This window comes from Cyphomyrmex costatus, unplaced genomic scaffold (assembly GCF_001594065.2).
Source record: "Cyphomyrmex costatus isolate MS0001 unplaced genomic scaffold, Ccosl1.0 scaffold157, whole genome shotgun sequence".
In the NCBI taxonomy this organism is placed as follows: Eukaryota; Metazoa; Arthropoda; class Insecta; order Hymenoptera; family Formicidae; genus Cyphomyrmex; species Cyphomyrmex costatus.
In genome coordinates, this window is record NW_017275576.1 from 243,299 (window position 1) to 261,675 (window position 18,377).

Below are 18,377 nucleotides of genomic sequence, written 5' to 3' on the forward strand. Positions count from 1 at the left end.
AAAACTAAAAGCGAAGAGGGCAAGATTAATCACGATACATAAGACGATGAGAGACAATTTAATTCATCAGTAATAATACACTACAATATCGGGTGTAATATCAGCGGTGTTTGCTAAATGAAAAATTTAAATGTCAGACATTATTTGTTTGACAGAAAGTTTTTTTTAAGCACATACATGTTCCGTGTATTATTGTTATAAATTACGCATATACCATATATATATGACGGATACAACGGATAGGAACAAGTAAAACAGTAGGTATTGTAGCTTTTGTTGAACTAACAATAATATCGTGCTAGATCAATAGAGATATCACATAACTATCATTTTGTAAAGCATTAGCAAGTAAAATAATAAGATCACTTTCTCGTCATCGACTGCTTTCCGACAATACAAAATAAATATTACAAGGTTCTCTTTTGATCAGCGCAAAGATCATGTAGCCATAGCGTCTCAAAATTTCTTCGTGCGTCCCCGTTTTCATCCAGATAGAAGAATATTAAATACTACGCACTCTCGCTACGCTACACACGCGGCCACGCGAGCCACGGTTTTTCAGCTAAATTATTATTAAAATTAATTTCTAAACGCTATTAGATATTACTAATTTGTCTTCCACTCTCAACATTTTTTACTGAGAGCTGCCTGCATCCGTCGACACTGTCCATGGAGTAGCACTAGGACCTCGGTCGTGACACGCATTGAAGTTCAAATAAAGATCAAAGATCCAAGTTCGATATGCTTCTGTTACTTACTGGTACTTAATGCTGTGTCAACACAACCGAAGCCAACCAGAGATACACAAATCTCGAAGAATTAGTGCTACATCACACTTCCTTTGCATCAAGAACGCGCTGTGTATTCCGCCAATCATTTAATTTTTTATAAAAATACAGCAACGATAAAAAGTTAAAGTGATTGGCTACAGTCTCATGGCACATAAATAAATTACTAGAGAAAAAAAAATTGGCCATATATACCACGTAACCTTTTGCCATAGACAGTCTCTTCGGCCCGAAGTGTACTACAGGACTATACGTTACTACACGTTAAAATGTACGCGCTGCGTAACATTGCATAAATTAATAATACTTTCCCTTTCTGTAAAATCTTATCGACTTCACAAAATTAATTTAGAATTAAAGTACGAACAGGCTGAAGTACAGAGAATAATGGACGCACAAATGTTTCACGTTTACGTAGATCAATGGACTAGCAAGTTTCTCTTTTATGTTTGTTTAAATAAATACATATATATCTACAAAATTGATATATACCTAAATTTCCAACAAACCCAATCACACGTATCAAGCATAAGTATCATTCAAGCCTATATGCGAAAATGCGCCGATTCAAGAGAAAAAAAAAAGCATAAAATTCGCATTCAAACATAGATAAAAGAATCAAATACTCATGTAGATGAGTAATTGATTGAGAGACAGCATGAGTTAAAAGATTATATAAATTAATAATCAATACTCAAATATATTAATTGAAAGTTATCACAGTTTAGCCTGTAAAACTGTGATAACTGTGTATACATGCGCCAATAGAGAAAAAAAAAATTAAGAAAAACAAGGGAAAAAAAACTATATTTTAAATAAACAAGCGTGAAACTTTTGTGCGCACGTACGAACTTAAATGTAAAATTCGCCATTGTGCGAAGAAATCATAAACAGTTACGGTAATATAATCTCTGTTCTGTGGTGTATATCGAGCAGGACACAAAATTGTCGTAATATACATTAAAATATGAGAAAAATAAATAAACTTTCAGTTCTACACGTAGTGCTATAAAGGATCATTAAAAGTTGAGGGAGTCATCGAGCAACTGTTTGAGTTCTTTGAGGTGTTGCATTTTGCTTCCAGTGGCGGGTGATGATGCAGTGGGACGTCCAGCGTACCTAAAACATCAATATGGATTGCTCAAAATATGCAAGTTGTTTTTAAAATATACAAATTCAACATTCAAAGGCAATACCAGTCAATCCTTAACGAATAAAAATTCACTTATAAACTACAATATTAAAATTGAAAGTGCAAGCATTACCATAATGGCAGCAAATTTATATAATTTAGCATAACTTCATACATAATTATTTTATATAAAATAAAATATATTTTCATATATTTTTAATGTAATTGCAATATATAAATTTTGTAACAGAATCATGAATAGAAATAATATTTCAGTGATTCGTTCTGTGATGCTTTTAAAATAAATATCAAAATAAAAATTAATTCAATATGAAAATTAATTTAATTTTAGAAAAGCAATTTTACATTAATCCGATTTTCTATCGACCATCTCGCCGATATTACCTCATTGTTCTTTGTTTTGGTTCCGTTGGTTCCGTCGATTCTGTTGGCTGCGGCTTTGATACAGTTGTGGTTTCAGTCGGTTTAGTTGACGAGAACAAACCGGCAAACCACCCTTGACCATTTGAATTTGACGCGCTACTGCAACACGGCCCAAATTTTCATTTTATTTTGATAAGACATATAGAATGAGGAAGTCGAATGACTATCTGTATAACTCATAAAAAGATAATTTATGAAAAGATAACAAAAGTGCGTTACTCTCCGAATATGTATATCGATTGCGAAATTTTAGCGCGTCGCGCTCATTGTCGCAACAAAATAAAAAAGTGGGCCGTGTAAACAGTTAAAAGTATAAAAAAACTAAATGCAAGTGTAACATGGGTGCTTCATACACACGCGCACACACACACACACACATATGTACATATATTTCCTAACGTTTTCGACTGCAGATTTGAATCAATTAGAAATCGATTAACTCATAAGTGATCTCATTCAATCAAAAACCAAAATAAAGTATATAACTTGATTAATCAAGTACAAATCGATTCAAAACTACTGCAGTTGAAAATGCTATCTGTTTATTTTGATACTTACACTACGTTTCGGATGCCATTGAGCGCCGTGTGGAACCTAGGCTGCACGTAGGTCCATGCACCTTGGTTCTTAGGCTCTTCCTGAGCCCAAATCAACTCTGCATCGGGATATTTAGCAGCCTCTATCTTAACGAGGTCATACGGGAAAGGCGAGATCTGCAGCAGAATCGATTAAAATATTTCTATGTATTGAATATTTCAAATTTATATTTAATAATGTAATTTAAAAAAAATTTTTTGAAACATGAATGACGATTAACTTATTCTAAAAATAATAACTGACCTGTTCCACTCTCGCGATCGCAATTTTGTCATCCAAGTTCCGTTCTGTGCGCGCTTTTTTCAGATCATAATAGACCTTTCCGGAGCAAAACAGCAATCTCTTGACGCTATTGGGATTCTGAGCCGCTGCGCCTTCCTCAGGTATCACTCTGAGGAACTGCGTGTCCTCTAGCATCATATCGAAATTAGACTTAGCTTCTGGATGACGAAGTAGCGACTTTGGTGTCATCAGGATCAATGGTTTCCTGAATGGTAATGCAATTTGCCGTCGTAAAATGTGGAAGTAATTCGCTGGTGTGCTGCAGTTAGCGACGATCCAGTTACTATCGTGCAACTGACGTACAGCAAACTCCTCACTTTCCGGTGGGAAATAATCCGGATCATCAGCGGACATTTGAAGGAACCGTTCCAAACGAGCACTAGAATGCTCAGGACCCTACAAGAAAAGAAAGAAAATGCGAATTTGATACCAATAAATAAATTGTATTATTGCAAACAATTGACTTGTTGGTTTGATTCATATATACTGGTTATATAAGATTGATTGGAGAATTGACAGTTGTGTGAATAAATATAAGGTAAATGGTAACCGGTTTCGGAGATCCATGTCATATTTCAAAAAGTAAAAGTAAATTATATACTTTCGTAAAATTTAATGATTTTGTGTATTACCATTCCTTCGAGACCGTGCGGTTGCAACATGACGAGACCGGATTGTCTAACCCACTTGGCTTGACCGCTGCTGATGAACTGATCAATTATACATTGCGCCGTATTGTTAAAGTCTCCGAATTGAGCTTCCCAGCATACCAACGCATTAGGATTTGTCATCGAATAACCTAGCTCAAATCCTACAATTACAATAAAATTATTTTAATATGCAAAAATTATAAAACACTTAATACATTTCGAAATGCACTAACAGTATTAAAAAATTATAATTTATATTGTTATACGTAATTTACAAGTGCTATAGATTTTCAACACAGTTACTACATTGAAAATATATTTATATCAGAATTGTAAAAACTAATCTTACCGAGAACGCCGAATTCAGACAAAGAACTATTGCACACTGTATAGGGTGCCTGATCAGGATACAAGTAACAGAGTGGCCTATAAGTCGCCTTATCTACAGTCTGATGATGCAACACGTGATGCCTGTGAGAAAATGTGCCTCTCTCCACATCTTGACCTGACAAACGAACGTGAATTCCTTCCTTGAGGAGGGATCCAAAAGCCATAGCTTCACCAAGAGCCCAATCGACAGTTCTAGCCTCAATCATCTCCATGCGAGATTTCAAAATACGCTCGATACCTGTAAAATAATTGCTATGTTTTTTCTAACTCTATTGTATAAATTATTTATTTTTACATGAGAATTATAAAATAAATTTTCTAAATATATTTTTATAAGTTTTCAATTTTAATTTTCTATTACGTTTTATTTCGGACTTTTTTATTTAATATATCTTTTTGTTAGAGAAAAATTTACCACATTTATCTTTTAATGTTACTCTACTCACCTTTGTGAATAACAAATTCAGCAGCATTCGGTGGCGGCGATGAGAATTTCTTTCCAATATGTATGAGCGTGTCTTCCTTGATACCAGTAGGTGAAACCTTCAACGGATCTTTTCCTTCGAAGAAACCTGACCATGGCGAATCCAACCAATCTTTGTATTTAATATGCGTTTCCTGCTTAGCGTTGTTATATGCCTCCTCGCAGATCTTTTCGTACTTGGCTTTGACATCCTATAAAGGATAGTTGCTTTTATATTATAAAAGTAATTATATAAAATATAATTACTTTAGAAAATGGAAGCCTTAAATGTTCAATTCCTAGTTGTGTATTCACATAACGGTTTTAAAGACTGTTTAACATAAAATATATTATGTACGTGACCTTCGTACCTCAACTTCCGCAGGAGTGACGACACTACTCTCGATGAGCGAGTTAGCATACTTGTCAAGGGCTGACAAAGTGTTCTTGATCTTACGATACATCAGAGGCTGGGTGAACATCGGTTCATCAATTTCATTGTGGCCATTACGCCTATAGGAGACCAAATCGATCACAACGTCCTTGTGGAAGGTAGCCCTCCATTCCGCCGCAACTTTACACACGTGCATCACGGCTTCGGGATCGTCGGAATTCACATGAAAGATGGGTGCGTTCACTACTCGAGCCACATCTGATAAATAAATTCGTGATAATTACTGCTATTAAAAAAAACACAAATCGATTTTAATCAGTAAATACCAACCAGTGCAATACGGCGACGATCGTGAATGCCTCGGATCGGTGGTAAAGCCGATCTGATTATTCACAACAATATGAATAGTGCCGTGAGTGGTGTAATCAGGTAGGTCAGATAGATGCATTGTTTCGAAGACAATACCTTGACCGCAGAACGCAGCATCTCCGTGAAGAAGAATGGACATAACCTGGAAAGAGTAAAATTATATTCATCAAAATATTCAGTAAAATTATATTCATCAAAATTTATAAACATAAGATTGTATAGTTTTTGAGTGAATATTACTAGAGACCCAATAATCAATAAAATTTAATTATTTTAATAATTATTCAATCTTATATAACTCCAATTTTAAAGTCGTTTTTCTTTATTTAGTTTCTACTTATTGCCACCTAATTATAGAAGATACAATTTTATTTATAAATATAGCATTATTGCTTACTTTTTTGCCTTCGCCATCGCCACGGTAGAATTGCTCGGCGCGTGTTTTGCCCTGAACCACTGGATCTACGGCCTCCAAGTGCGATGGATTTGCAACCACGGCCAGACGAATGTTCTTGTTCGTCACTCGATTAAGACGTTCTATGTACGTGCCCAAATGGTATTTTACATCGCCAGAACCCTGAAATCATTTTACCGTTACCAGGAATCTCGAATCGACAAACTAGCCATGATAACAATATACACTTTCTACAGTTAAAAACACAATTTGTTTTATGCTTACATCATCAGCAGCTTCGAGAGCAGCAAATTGTGTGAAAATTTGACTCAGTGGCTTACGACAAACGTTAGCGAGAACATTGAGACGACCACGGTGAGGCATACCCATGACAATCGATTCTACTCCCAATTCCGTAGACTTATCAATTACTTGCTTCATAGCTGGAATCAAAATTTCGCAACCCTCCAAACCGAATCTCTTCTCTGAGGACCATTTGCGTGCCAAGAATGCCTCGAATCTGTGATTCAGATTAAACGTTACTTGCTAATCATGTCTTTTAGATACCAAACAAATATGAGAGAAAATAAATTCCACACTTTCTCGATTTAGCAAAATTTTTCTTTAAAAATATATTTTAGAAAAAAAATTTCATTTAATTATAAATTATGACAAAGTTATATAAAAAAATATAAACAAAAACTAAAAAAAACTTTGGTTTTACTAAAAATATTCAACTTCAAACAAGCTAACACTTTTTTGAAATTCATTTAATTAATGCCGATTTTATTACCCGGTTGCACGTGTCAATCTGGCTAAAATAAGTCTCTTCTCATCATTCGTCACTTCCATTATTCCAGGTGTTTCCATCTTTTGCCTGATCCAATTGCATTGCTCCAAGGAGTTAATGAACATGAACTCGACACCGATGTGACCGCAATAAGCCGCCTCGAGCCGTTTTAGAATCTCACGCAACGGCAATGATTTCTCCTTACCGCCAATAAATGTGGTAGATGGCAATTTGAAAACACGATCCATGTCCGACTCCTCTGTATTAAACATTTGAAATGAAAAATACATGTGTTTTACAAATGAGCACATAATAAAAAAATGTTTTTACAATTATATACTTATATATTTATATACAGTTAGATATTTAAGTACATCGCGCGTTTATTCCGTATTCATTTAATATAGCATAATCCATTTAGCGTAATTATATAAATAATATGTAATTAAACTGCTAAAACGTATTTTTCTTTTAATTTGTCCTATTTAAAACTGATACTGAAAATGTGTCTTTAAAACTTTATTTTCAACAGGAATTACTTTCTTCATTTAATATATATCGCATATATAAATATTTCTGTAATAGATACAATATTCACATATTGTAAAATATCTGCTGAAACGAACATGCAGTATATTTTTGAAAAATATGTAAGGATATTGATGGTCTCACAACACATCACTATACGACAGTGCAAACAAATACTGAAAAGAAAAACAAAGTTTTTTGATGCAAAAGAAAAGCTGTGAGCTTAAGTAAAGCATCGTTAGTTCAAACAACAACCACCATTGAATCAACCATTTGAAAATGTTTCAAACAAACTAAAAAGACATGATAAAAAATATACAGCAAAGAAGACAATATAAATATGGTGAGAAACACAACATAGATAAAAAAATACTTATTGGAAAAATTTCAGAGATAATATACGCAACACTTCGATTTAACAGAGAGAAGGAGAAAGAGACAGAGAAAGAAGGAACAAAACTACAATTTCCTTTTTACCAAATTTTACATCCGTATTTATAGTCCATCTATATTAAGATATTCGTAACATCGGTACTCAAGTGTCTCTCCTCTAATTCCTATATGGAAGATGTTTGAAAATTAGCTATTGTCTGCGAATATCTTTATATAGTCGAGATATAAGTTTACGCAGAAGAACCCAAGCACCTGTATACAGGCTTTTGGCCGAAAATTATCTGATTCAGTGTAAACCCAAAATAAACCAGTGCCTCCCAATATGCTAGCACAAGTAAAAGAGCTTTACGGGGAAATCCTGTTCTGGGTGGCGACTACATACTTTGCATTAGGACAGCTACTCGGTATTGAAGTTGCTGCGAGAAAGTAGTGCGTGGTCTCTTCCCTGTAGACATTAGACTCAAACTCAACAATTGAATCGAAATTGATCCTGGGGATTCAGGATTCTTTACCTGCTGCACTAAGCTCGTACTCGTAATAAAACGAGAAATTTAATAAATTAAGCGATAAATCTAGACCTCTAATTATATAACTATTAAATTAAACGTGTTGCACATTTTACCTTTCAATAAATCTTTTTTTTTGTACCAGTGATACCAAACCAACAGTTTGCTCGCAAGTAAAGAAAGTAAAAAATATAGTTATAAAAAAGTGCTATGCTAAAAGAATTATAAGTAAGCGATAAACTAATATATTAACATGGTAAATTAATAACGCAAAGAAAAACTTTATATAATGTTTCCATGTTTATAAATTCCTTGAAAGAATGAAATATTCACTTATTTACAATTAAACATGAGAGAAGAAATTAAATGCAGTTTTATGCAATAGCAGCTTGTCAATAAATTTTACACGGAAAATTAATAGTCGAGAATGTACTCAAAGATATTGTATAGCCGTGATTACATAATTATCATTTAGTATTAAGTCGATTACTAAATTCCAAATGCATCAATGATGCATTTCTGTTCGAGAGTAATTTTTTTACTCTTCTCTATTTACGCAGAAACACGTTCAATTAAGCTTACCGAATGAATAATGGGTATAGAGCAATTCTTGCGGATGTCTATCATCAAGATCAGCGCTGTTGATGCCGAGTGGATCCAATTTAGCGATATGATGGCCACGAATCTGTCAATTTAATGCCACATTCATGCGAACCAAATAAGTTTCAAATTCTCATTTGAGAGATTTAAGTATATTTAATCAAAATATAAATTACTGTGCTTGATGTTCTACTCAAAGAACGTGCATCATGATAAAGATAATACATGATATTCGATGCAAGCTATCGTTATTTAAGAAAACATCATCACAGTAATTAACATTAAATGCACGTTTACATACGAAGCTAATGTTTTAACTCTTTATAAATGTGTTATCTGCTCCTTAGCTTCCCTATTATTAATGCGTTAAATTTATTTAATTATGCGTTATATTTAATTTAATTAAAGATATTATAATAAAAGTGCTCAAACATCCCCTTATTTATCACAACTTATACAAGACAAAAAATAATCGCGTGCGGTGTGTTAGTATACAAATTTTAAAAAGACAAGCATACTAGAAAATGTGTGCAGGTCCAAAAGCAATACATATACAATAACATATACAAATCATGCAAAAAATCAACAAAAATTCCTTTGTTCTTACCTTCAATGTTTTACTCGTATATTTTTGGACAATGTACATATATATTTATCTTTTTTTACTTTTTATCAGAAATAAACGCAATGAATGTATAATGATAAATGTCATACTTGTTCTACATGTATATGAATATTCGAATTACGAAGTCCGCTTAAATAATCGATCATTATAAAAAGATGAGACGTGTTTATTTTTATGATTCCTAAAATGAATACAATGCTTTTCCAAACATTTTCAGTATCAGTGTAAGTTTGCCATAAAATTCAAGGCTCGCTTTCTCTTTTGCATTACATAATATTTAGTTTTGTATAATTTTTTCCAACTGCTAAGAATAAGTTAATTATAAAGTATTTAAAAAATATATATAATTTTCAATTAAAAAAATAATAAGTTATTATTTTTTAATTTACTTTGTACAGATACTTCAATATAATTTTGAAATACGTTCCATACGTTGAAGAAAACATTAAGATTGTTTTAAAATTACGCCGTCTAAAATTGCATTAAATAAAATTACAGTAAAGTAAGTTTGGTAATTGTTTTCTAAAAAGATCCTTGAAATTTTATCTAAAAAATTCTATTTTATAGTCCTTAGAATTTTATCTAAAATTAAAAAATTTTTTCAACTAAACAAAAGTAAGATGTTAAAATGCAAAGATGATTACATGAAATGATAATACTGAATGTACATCGGAAAGAGTTGTTTCAAATAAAATTACAGTAAACATGAGCCGAGTAATTTACAATTCGAGAGAGAGAAAGAGAGAGAGAGAGAGAGAGAGAGATACGCATTTTAAACACCACATACTCCAAACCAAGTACAATGCGATTTTCATATACCTTTAAACGTATGGCACGTATATGACAAAAAAATGCGTCTTTAAAACAAAAGCCGCGGAAAATGCTTAGGAAGAAAACTCTTACCAAGCATATACTGTCGCAACACTTGTTCTGGAGATCCTTTGCGAGCTGCATAATGAGTGTGTATCAGGTCTGTTTGCATAATACCCAGCGGATCCAGATCAGCAACTAAGTGACCTCGGGCCTATACGCCAATAATCCCGAAAAAAACCTCACATTTATATAAACTGTGTCTATTTTCACAACTACACTGTACACAGTTGCAATTTAGAAAAAAAAGAAAAAAAAATACAGCGGCTATATACAGCAAAATTGGCAAACAAATAGCCCAATTATATTTACTTATAGCATACATTAAGATAACATGTAGATATTAATTGATATTTATTACAACAATGTTTGCGGACGAATGGATTCTCGTTTTAGTTTATTTCATGATTATAATTTCACTACAGTACAAAAATAGAATTATTGCTATAATAAATATAATTATCGTAGTTTTAATAAAATAATCAGAAATATAGTGTGCTGCTGCTTCTTCCTTGACAAAAATATCTGGATATATTGAAAAGGAGAAAGACCAGGCCAGATATAAAAAATCATAATTTAAAAAAATCCCATTACCTTTGTTGGGAAAAATATAAAGATGCAAGACATGCTTGAGATAGAAGATGCAGTGAGCCACTAGTATAGTCATACAAAAATGATGCTATTATACAATATTCATAATATTTGTACTAATGCACTTATCATGTGTTAATAGTACTTGAGACAAACATAATGTCAGAAAATTTGGAAACACACATGATAGCCCCTAACAGTAAGCAGAAATTACAACAAAAAAACATTCCACGTCCCAGACTCGTATAAACATATTCACGCATAAAGTTTATAATCGGGCAAGTACAAAAATATAAAGTATATAAATATAAATTATAACGTATACATGTTATCTTTACCAAAAGATATTTTTATATGTTTCATGTAATGAAACTGGGACATAAAAAAATTTTAAAATATTTCGTTTAATGGAATCTATATGCACATAGAATACTATATATGTATCTACATAGTACCTATGTGCATGTAAATTATTTATTGAATGTTTTATTGAATAAAACGTATATACTTTGTATCAATGCATGCTACAACAATTTCGGCAATACATGAATAAATTTCAAAATATAGTAAGAAGTAGCTTTCGTTTTAAAGACAGAGCTGAGAATTTGTAAAACTTTTTAATCGCATTAAAATTTTTTTAAACGATCAACTACAAATACCAATGGCTGATATGTATAGTTGTAATTTTTATTTCAAGCCTATCTTAACTATATTCTTAAAATGTCACAAACTATAAACCAATTATTATGTTCATTTCTAGTAATTTTTACTAATATCAATTAATTTTAATTTCATTTAACTTTTTCTAATTATAAGTACCAAAAAAAAAGATAAAAGTAAGTTAAACTAAAATTGAAATTATTAATATTATATATTATATAATAGTATATATTATAGCAATTTACATTGGTAAAAATGAACATAAGTCATATTAGCATCTTAAGATATTATTTAAGATCTTGAAATAAGAACCAACTATGAAAATACTCGCCTTATAACTTTGACATATCCCTGTTTATAGTATATGTATATTATTCTTATTCATGCAGTTTTTAATAGATCAATTTGGTATGATTCAAAAGCAGATTTCTCCAGGTTCCCATTTAATAAATGTTATATAATAGTAAAATAAAGAGTATTACTACATTACGATTTTTCATTACATAATTATTTATAGATAATAGAGATAGGAGCAGAAATTTATCAAAAAATAGTATTTTTATATAATTAAAGTATAAGCAATATTAAAAAAGCAATTTTTACTATAATTAATTATCATTTTGTTACTTAAGAAAATTATATATAGCTGAATAAAATAATCTTCTTGCAAACAAAAATAATACAAATAGTAATGATCACGTGAATTATCAATCACTCTTATATGTTATTCATAACGTACATATGATAAATTGTCATGTCCAAAATATGTGCTTGTTTGCAAGAATATCTATGTATATTCATTACCAGGAGTAAAACAAACCAAATATCATACCTGATAAGAACGAATGATAGCTTGCACTGCTAGATGGTCGTCAATAATTTTTTCATTAATAGGCGCCTGGCCAAGTTGCGTTCCGCCACCCAGGGGCAACAACGCTCCAAGTGGTACTTGGTTGTAACTTGGAGCGAGGGATGGTGGTGCCTGATATGCGAATCCTGGAGCAGCTCCAGCGGTGCTGTTTCGAAAGAAGGAATCCCATGACTACAAATAAACAAGGGTAAAATAAATTTAAGGAAAATCTTTTTATCTATAATATAAACGAAGACACAATTAAATAGCTTTTACAAAAGAAAACAGTAAAAGTAATAAATAGACACTCTCTCTTTATCTTTCATCGGGCTTTAATTAATTTTCTATGGTAAAAAAATTAATTTAAATCTTTGTGCAAAGATGCATATTTACTTACAACGTGCACACTGTTCGGATCTTGCAACCACGCGTTGTACATCTCCTCCACGTAAGAGCTAGTGCTGCCATTCAAAAAGGGCTCGGTTGCTACTCGGCTGTTGTATTTGCGCGCGGGTTCTGTGAAAATCAACTGGCTGGTCCTAGTCAGTGGATGACTACGGACCACCCAGGACGCGTATCTTTCGGGCCCGCATATGCGCGGCGCCAAAGGGGCCAGCGTACTGAATACTGTCCTTGCCTTATACATTTTCACCTGGAACATGACACGATATATAAGTCATTCAATACCTTATCTTGCTTCATATTATCGATATGGAAGAGATGTAAATAAGCTAATGAAATTGCGTAAACATAGTTACCGATAAGCATACTCAATATTTTTTGCGTCATTTAAATATCTGAAGTGACTAAACGAATATGCGATGTCTCAAGACCGTAATCGCATTTAAATTAAACAAAGTTTCAAGTACCACGGTCGGTCATGAGGCATTAATGAAGATATAAATGATTTGATAAACATAGTGGCAACGTATGTTAAGCCAACCTCACACATACAACCTGGGCTTTATCTATTACAGTTTGTCGTCTTATCGTTGTTCTTATTGCATCACTGAAATTATAGATCTTGCCTGCGTGTCATATTCATTGATTATTAAGAAATGCGGAGAATATCAAAGGCGCATTTTGCAAGTACGTAAGCATAATTTGTGCATTTAACTGTTCTCATATGTTGCAATATATGTATATGTGTGCTTGTTTGTGCACAGGTTAAATAAAACCTCAGTTGATATATGTATACTTACGTGTTCATAGAATTCGTTATACTATATCTTAACATGTAAACATAATTGCGTCATTAGACATAATACGTTAAATTCAATCAATGTTTATAAAAGTAATTTAATAAAAGATTATTATATAAAACTATTTCAGAAAATATACTTATCATTTATATATTTAATTGATTGATATTTATGATAAATAAACGAACCACACACATAAACGTACTTTAAGAGGATCAAAGGCGTTTAAAATTTCGAAAAACTGGAATTTTTGTTTTTTTATATTTCGATAATGTGATTTTTTAAAAATATTTCCCTATCTGGTTTTTTCTTTTTTAGAAATTCACAAATGAGTTCAGGAAAGCCAAAATAGAAGAGGACAAAGAAAATACCGAAGGACTCAGACCGGAATCCTATTTCTATTATATTCTCCTATTTCTATTATATTTTCTGTGAAGCTACTCGACTCCAAAGAAGAGAACGATTAACAGAATTTGGTACAGAGTATGTTTTGCCACTAATAGAGTTTGAAAGATCGATTTATAAATTCTTTAGCAAATATTTACTTTCTAAATTTTAATCGCGTTTTTCTCGAAACAGTATTTTTCGTTATTTTTATTATGGTAATTCAAGAACAGGTGCTTTTAAAATAAAATTATTTTTTTAAAATAAAATTAATGAATTTTTCCGCAAACTGAACTTACTTTTATATATGAAAAATTATTTTTTAGATTCGTTTAAACTGCAAATAATATGAATTTTTTGACATTTTTTAATATCTAATCGTTATTGCTCTTATCTTCAATTTTTTAAATTTTAAGTTCAATCTATAGAAAAAAATAACATAAACAAAATGGCACCAAGAAAATTGAAAAATTCCAACTCGTTCATTCGGAATCGTGAGAAAAAAATCACATTGCGCAAATGGCGCAATCACTTTTAATTACCTATATCTTCCTCAAATATTCATATTTTTTGGACTTTTGATTTTGTTTATTAAAGAAACTTATATAATTTTCGATTTTGAAACTTTTCTAATCTCCTTAATGAATGTATTATAAATATTGAGATGTTACTATTCTATTTTTAAGAACTGGCCAATTCCCAAATTGCGTAACAATGTTCGCGAAAAAAATGAAATGAGGCTTGCCACAGCAAAACAATGTGCTATTTTTTTTTTAATTTTACAGAAGAAAAAAAATTGTAATGTAATAACTAATGATATATAAGCAATTAATCTTTGCAAACATTTTAATTAATTCTAGTTTTTCAAAAATTAAAGTTGTTAAAATTTTGAAACATAAGTTTAAGTAAAAATGCCAATTGAATTTACGACGTTTCGAGATGCACTAACCATTTTTTTCCACTAGCAGCATTTTCCATGTTAAATATTAGTGTCATAGAACGTAAAATTTACAACCCATTCATACAATAAAACACATTCTCATAATTTTGACATTTACGTTTTGTCATAACACACCTCAAATATTTCAGAAAAAACTACAAAAAATGTAAAAATGTTATTGAAAGAGCACATATTCTTGTACATTACTGTGTATTAAATATTAAATTGAATAATATGTCAATAGATTCTCACGGTAATACATTTGTAGCGATGCGCAAAATGTTATCTAAAGTACTTCCTTTAAAAAAGTGGACTAAAGATTAAAAAGTATAGTATACAAGTAAATCTAAAGTTTACATTATTAAGACTTCGAGTTCCAGATAAGCTTTAATAAATATCATTGTATTTGCCAAAAACGCATATAATAGTCCAACAATAAGATAAAGTACTCTAGAATATCGCTTTTTCTTAGCACAACATAAAAAAGTTCTTCTAAAAGAAAAATTTTATCTCGAACTAGATAGTCTTTCTCATTAAAATTAATTTTAATTAAAATAGTTGTACATTTACAGAATATTTACTAAATATTTATGGTATCATATTAACTTGAAACCTTGAAGAGTTTTTAACATATAAAAGTAATTACGACTGAAATACTTCTCAATAATCACGTCTAAAAAAAAATGGCAAATATCATTTATTGTTTATTTAACAGCAAAATGTCTAATTAGATCCAGCTTATCAATCGAGATTTAAAGAGGCGGAACATCTGACGTCATGTACGTGCCCCATTTTTCGAAGATTAGATTGCAAGATAAAAAGACTATCAAGACATCAAGAGTAACAGAAAGAAAGCAAGTATTAAAAAAATTCTGACAGATTAATTTTACTTCCTTTCACTTCAAACAGCATATAAAGTCACACCGTAAATTTAAGCAACAAAGGCGAGGCCATCGAGTATCGCTCTTTCCCCAGTGTATCCTTACACGCCGCGTTTACCTTCAGCAGTCCTATTCGTCTTCTTTTATTCGACGCTCAAAATAGGCGGAAAAATGTGGAGAAAAGATACAATCGAGAGGAATAACTCAAAGTCCTGTTGACACACGCGATAAGATTGTCTGTCACGGAATCCGTTCCGAGGCGATTGCTGGCCTCGTTCAGGCACATGTGACTACCAGGAAAAACTGAGGACTCTCCCCGTCTCTTTACGTAGGAGAACCTCCGCGAGATCGCAATGACTGGGAGGTGGGGAATACCTGATTGTCGTTTGCGCTCACGTCAGACATGCAGATGCGAACGTCGGTCCTGAGAATGCAGCCCGTTTCGTTACATAAATATAACAAGCCACGACGAGCTTTGCACGTCTGTTATAAAAAAAAAAAGGCAAATCAGCAAATTACGTGTAGTTACCAGTAAGTTTACTGATCCATTTGTCAACGATAAGGTTAAAAGTCAGGACAATTAGCATGTCTTTACTAAAATAAATGTACACATTTTTTTACTAATAGGATTCATTTTTTTTTTACTCTTTTCAAAATCACAACCGTATATGTATGTATTTATCAAATTATTTTACAGTGAATTAACGCTTCATTGTAACACATCGACGGAGACCGCATTTAATCGAGTAAATTATACCTCAGATTACGCGCGTCCGCTTTTTCCAGCTATTTCCAGTTTTATCCGCTTGAATTAATACGAATGAAAATTGTATACAGGAATTCATATTAAGATACAGATTTACACTGGCCTTTTGCAGTGAAAAAGAAACATCGTAATTTTTGAGAGAAAAAAAAGGAGATTCGGGAAAGGTGTGCAAAAAAGTTGCAGAAAAACTTCCAGACGAATATTGTATCTATGATGCGTACAATTCGTTTGTTTGCTGTCGGAACTTTTGAGAAAGGAGAGGAGGTTATGAGAAATTTCCGAGTGTACGATCTGTGTCAAAATGTTGAGAAAAAAAGAGGAGTTGCAAGAAACGTCCACGATCGAATTTACTCGTTAGAATTTTTGAGTAAAGGAAATAGCGAGAAACTTAGACCACGTGTATGACCTACTTCTCTTGGCAGCACGTGTCTACGTTTTACCGCGCTTTTACCCTTTTCTCCTTTCTCCTCGTTGTTCTCTGTCGGGATCGGGACTACGATAATTGTTATCGTAACGCTCGAATCTCGCAATGATAGAAAGGCACCTGGATGATGCAAGCATACTTTCTTCTTTCCAAAGCAAAATTGCAACTTCGCGAGTGGAAGAAAATCGAGGAGCCAAGAGTAGAAAACGACCGCCGCAAGTCGGAGAAGAAAACTGAAGAAAATGAACGAAATCGGGAATGTTGAAGGAGAAAATCAGACAGACGCGTACACACAACTGTAATAAAAAAAGAAAACCGGCCGCTCCGACGAGTCGCTAACAAGAAACGAGAGCGCTAACGAAATTGCTAACAAGCCTTTAACGCCTCTATTAACGTCCTAATAATTCGTGGAAAATACGATGATTCATTCGCATCACAGTCTGCGAAGAGGAAGACACGTGGAAGGGAGAAGAGAACGCCGTACTGAACGATTTAACAGGCATCTTAACCTATGAACTCGCCCACGCCTCCCCTATCTCTCGTCAAAAGTGACGGGAGAACGAATGGGTTAGGATTTCGTCACGAGACGCGCGAGATCGAAACCGGGACGAATCTCTTCTGACGAATGTTTCTCTCCTTTTTTTCCGTCCCCTTTCGATAAGACAATACAAAACAGATAGGGAGGGAAGGAGGGAGACGCGAGATCGCGAAGTCAGGTGACTATTTTCGGTTCGCGGTGAATTTTTACGTAATCCCAGCATAATCCCGTCAAACGACGCGATCGATCGGTCGACCGACCGGCGACAATCGCCGATGACGTTCGACATCACCGGTCGACAAGAGACGCGACGCGGTCTCAGCAACGTAGTCCATCAGTCGGAAAGCTCACATACCTGATGTTAACGCGACGAGGGTCAAATGCCGTCCACCATTTGCAACTCGATACCACTCACTTCTACTCAATTCTCGCTTGTACTCGCTCCAACTCGCTCAATGCCCACCGCCACTGTACGCTTTCCTAAAATACACTCGCCAAGAGAACCCGAGCGCGACCTGGCGATGAAAATTTCCCTCGCGGTCACGTGACAGAAGCGCGTGAATTGCTTGGGAAATCTCAACATTTGAAATGTAATCTCGAGAAATATTTTGTGCGGCAGTTTGATCAAATCTCATTTTTTTTTAAATTAATTTGTCAAACATTTGCATTATTTTATCATGACGTTATTCATTTTTTGCTGTTTAACATAGAATTTTATTTTTTAAAACTAATTAAATTAATTTAGAATTTGTGTGGTCAAAGTCGCGCCGTTTTCCACTCACAGCACACAATATATAAAAATTAATATTTGCTAAATATTTTTACATTAAATAAATATTTAAAGAACACGTTTTAAAAACATTGTCTGTTGATTAGGTTACCTTTTTACTATAATTACTTTTAATAGTTTAATTGAATTTTTAATA

The 18,377-nt window shown here is 32.8% G+C and overlaps 1 protein-coding gene across 5 annotated transcripts; it reads right to left on the minus strand.

Moving 5' to 3' along the window:
- Positions 1-39: 39 nt before the first annotated feature.
- Nc73EF (oxoglutarate dehydrogenase Nc73EF) lies at positions 40-17,920 on the minus strand. Of its 5 annotated transcripts, XM_018536624.1 has the most exons (17): positions 17,807-17,920; positions 12,714-12,968; positions 12,299-12,508; positions 8,703-8,805; positions 7,997-8,059; positions 6,697-6,952; positions 6,189-6,423; positions 5,907-6,086; positions 5,471-5,651; positions 5,118-5,398; positions 4,730-4,958; positions 4,243-4,521; positions 3,876-4,054; positions 3,205-3,639; positions 2,923-3,077; positions 2,326-2,463; positions 40-1,907 (listed from the first exon to the last, which is right to left on the minus strand). In XM_018536624.1, exons 2-17 carry the CDS (start codon positions 12,960-12,962, stop codon positions 1,808-1,810), a joined length of 3,273 nt encoding a protein of 1,090 aa, XP_018392126.1. In that variant the 5' UTR covers positions 12,963-12,968; positions 17,807-17,920; the 3' UTR covers positions 40-1,807. The 5 variants fall into 5 exon arrangements, with proteins under 5 accessions (XP_018392126.1, XP_018392122.1, XP_018392124.1 ...); XM_018536620.1 differs by lacking the exons at positions 7,997-8,059; positions 8,703-8,805 and adding an exon at positions 10,249-10,369; XM_018536622.1 differs by lacking the exons at positions 7,997-8,059; positions 8,703-8,805; positions 17,807-17,920 and adding exons at positions 10,249-10,369; positions 17,034-17,055.
- Between the last annotated feature and the right edge of the window lie 457 nt (positions 17,921-18,377).